The 3,294-nt window shown below is 50.0% G+C and overlaps 1 protein-coding gene across 1 annotated transcript; it reads left to right on the forward strand.

Annotated features, from left to right (window-relative positions):
- The first annotated feature begins 804 nt into the window (after positions 1-804).
- On the forward strand, positions 805-1,236 carry LOC136386283 (histone H2A-Bbd type 1-like). Its single transcript, XM_066357773.1, has one exon. It carries the CDS (start codon positions 805-807, stop codon positions 1,234-1,236), a length of 432 nt encoding a protein of 143 aa, XP_066213870.1.
- Positions 1,237-3,294: the final 2,058 nt, after the last annotated feature.

The following is a 3,294-nucleotide window of genomic DNA, read 5'->3' on the forward strand; positions in this document are numbered from 1 at the left end:
CCAAATACACCAGATATTTACAGAATAAGGGGCCCTCAGAGCATGACATTGGTGCCCATAGGCCTTGACCGTCTGGGGAACTGCTCTGGCTCCTTGGTGATTTGTTCTAGAGAGCCTTGGGCCCCCCCTTATCGTAGCCAAGTTCAACTCTTCCTCTTCTACTCATGTGAGTCTTCCAGCGGGCCTCTCCCTAGCAACCGAAGGTGGAGTTCACCAGGTTCTGGTCTCTCCTAGTGTAGTTTATTTGGGGCACATCAGCTTCTGTGGGCATACAATGGGTCAGTACGATTAAATTCTTTCAAAAAGAAACAGGAATAGTGATCGATCACGAATAGTGAGATGACTATGTAAATGGAGGCAAAATTGGTGTGATTACTGTGTTTACTGTGTGGGACGGGACAGTTGAGCTTCTACTGGAGGAGGCGCATGTCTGTCAGTGACCTGCACCTTACAGAGGGATATAAAAGGACACCAAGACAGGCGGAGGCTAGAATCAGCCAACCTGGAGGAGTTACTCATAGGCAGGGAAACGTTTTCCATTGAAACATACATATTTTTCTTGGATGCTAAAGTCAGGTAGAAAGAGTTTTTTGAGAAAGTGAGTCAAGTTGCCATGGAGACCAGTGTCCTATCATGGACATTTCTAGGCCAGTCCTGGTCGAGGCCCAGGGGACACCAGTGATGTCACAATGTCAGTTTGTCACAAAGGCAGCTCCCTGACCTGAGCTGGCCTTAAGCACAGAGATAGGTGGGCAGGAGTAAGGCCTGGCATCTAGAGAGGTCCAGACTGTCAGAACAACCTAGATGGGCCACTCCCAGAAAAATGCAGCAGACATCACGTCTGGGAAAAGAAGAGACCGGCACCATCCTAAGAAGCATGCCACCTCCTGCAGAGCCAGAGCCGAGCTGCAATTCCCTGTGAGTCATGTGGACCGCCACCTGCGAGATGGTCACTATGCTGAACGCCTGTCCTCGTTGACACCTGTTTTCCTTGCTGGCATCCTTGAGTACTTGGTGGCCTACCTCCTGGAGCTGGCGAGCAAGGAGGCTGACAACCGTCACGGGGGGCGCATCACCTCACAAGACATGAAGAGAACGGTAGAAAACAACTTGCAGCAGCTCCACGGCCTTTTGAGCATGACACCTGTACTTGAGATGACGGGATTCCTTCACCCAGGAAGAAGAAGTGATGCCCGGGTCCCAGAGCCTGCAGACCTCCACAACAGCCTCATCTAGTCCCTCAGACTTCCCACAGGTGAGGGAGGCCTCCCGTTTTCAGCACTTGCCATTAAAGTGTTTGAACACGGGAAGAGGCTTCGGACTCCTCTGTTTCTGTCGCTCTGAGTGGGAAGTGTGTGTGAGATAGACATCCAGGAGGAGATAGCTCATGGGGGTTGGAGCGTGGAAGGCGCAGTAAGTGTGGGATGCTGGAATCAGGGATTTAAGGGAGCGGTTTCTAATGGTGGTGGTGTGGGAAGGGGCGCTGGTGGCAGTATCTGTCCGTGACTGTAGAGCAGGGGTCGGCACCCTATGGCACGCCAGCCAGATGTGGCTCTTTTGATGGCTGCATCTGGCTCGCAGACAAATCTTTAATTAAAAAAATAATAACGTTAAAAATATAAAACATTCTCATGTATTACAACCCATTCATTTCCTACCACTCATGTTCATGGTTGCAGGTGGCTGGAGCCAATCACAGCTGTCCTCCAGGACAACACCAAATTTTTATTGGATAATGCGTAACGTGCACGGGTCGTTTTATGGCTCTCACGGAATTACATTTTAAAATATGAGGCGTTCATGGCTCTCTCAGCCAAAGAGGTTCCCGACCCCTGCTAGAGGTTAGACTGCCTCACTGGTTCTGAGCAACTCAAGTCCTGTAAAGCTAAGAGTCTGGCTGGGTGGGGGGCGGGGTTGCTGCCTGGGGGGCCCCCTCCCTGAATGATAGTGGTAACTGGGGTGAGACTGAAGACCATGACTGAGGTACCGAAGGCTTTATTCATGGTCCAGAACATCGAAAATCGGAGGTGGTGGCAATGGGTGTGGGCAGAGGGTGGCCTGGCCGTTGTCATGAACTTCATGGGACTGGGGGTTTACACAAGGGACGAGGAGTGGTGGGGAAAACCTAAAGTAATGTACGTAGAAGGAATTCTAGTTGGGTGGATTTTAGTTTATTTATCCCACATCATTCCAAACAAAAGGACTTGAGACAGGGATTACTGACTAGTGTTGTAACGGGCTTTAAGAATATAATCCCTTGTCCTCTTTTCGGGACACTTGTACATTAACCAGTAATGTATAAAAGCTACCATCTGGTGTAAGACGTGCAATCCAAGCAGTTCTTAATGATTATTAGACATTAAGTTATACACACAATTATGATACTTATTTGAAAATGAAACACCTCTTTCTCTGTCCTATAGCTAATAGAGTAGCAGCGTTATCAGTGGCCGAATACGTGTTTCAAGATGCACAAGTATATTCTCTTTAAATTCTGCCCAAAGTGATGGACTCAAAAGCATATTTATGTCTTACAAACACATTTATGTGCTGTGTCAAGTTAAAAAAAAATGTCATCTCATTAAGTGTCGTAGAATACATGCCCTCTGGTATGAATGCCAACATTGGAGGTTTTCGCCACTATTCCCTTCCCCCGCCTCCGCCATTTGCACCCTCCAGGCCTGTCAGAAAGGGCTGGACAGAGGCTGCCTAGCCGATTTCACAACGAGATCAGGGGACCTGGCTGGGCCATCCCTGCTCTGCCCTTCGGGCCATGAGACCTTGGATATTCATCTGGTCCCTGTGAGCAGCAGCTCCCTCGTACGTAAAATGGAGTTAGAGTTTCCCTATGTTTGGGTTTTCCCAAAGATTAAGTCAATGCGTGTCAGGACCTGCTCTATATAACACAGGGCCTGGCACAGAGACTGCCCTGTGGAACAGCTGCGTGGTGTCTCCTCTCGGTAGGCCAGGTTCTTAGCTGTGCCCCCCAAGGTCCCACTGAGCCTGGTTCTCAGTGACTGCGTGAGACTTGGGTCACACTGGCTGTGAAAACCATGGTCTGATGAGCTTCGTGGAGACTCGGAAGAGCGCCACGTGGAGGGAGAGGCAGAGGTACCCCTGGGGTCCCAAACATCTTCACCCCGATTTCCTCTCAGCTGCCCTCTGGCTGGTGAGTCAGCTGCTCCTGCCTCCTTCCACCACCTCTGAGAGCTGCTGGGCACGGTTTAGCCTTTACCTGCTTCACAAGAGTGGCCTGAGGTTCAGCCCAATAGGCTTAAAGGCCATTGGAATACC

The sequence above is a fragment of the Saccopteryx leptura genome, chromosome X (genome assembly GCF_036850995.1).
Source record: "Saccopteryx leptura isolate mSacLep1 chromosome X, mSacLep1_pri_phased_curated, whole genome shotgun sequence".
Lineage (NCBI taxonomy): Eukaryota > Metazoa > Chordata > Mammalia > Chiroptera > Emballonuridae > Saccopteryx > Saccopteryx leptura.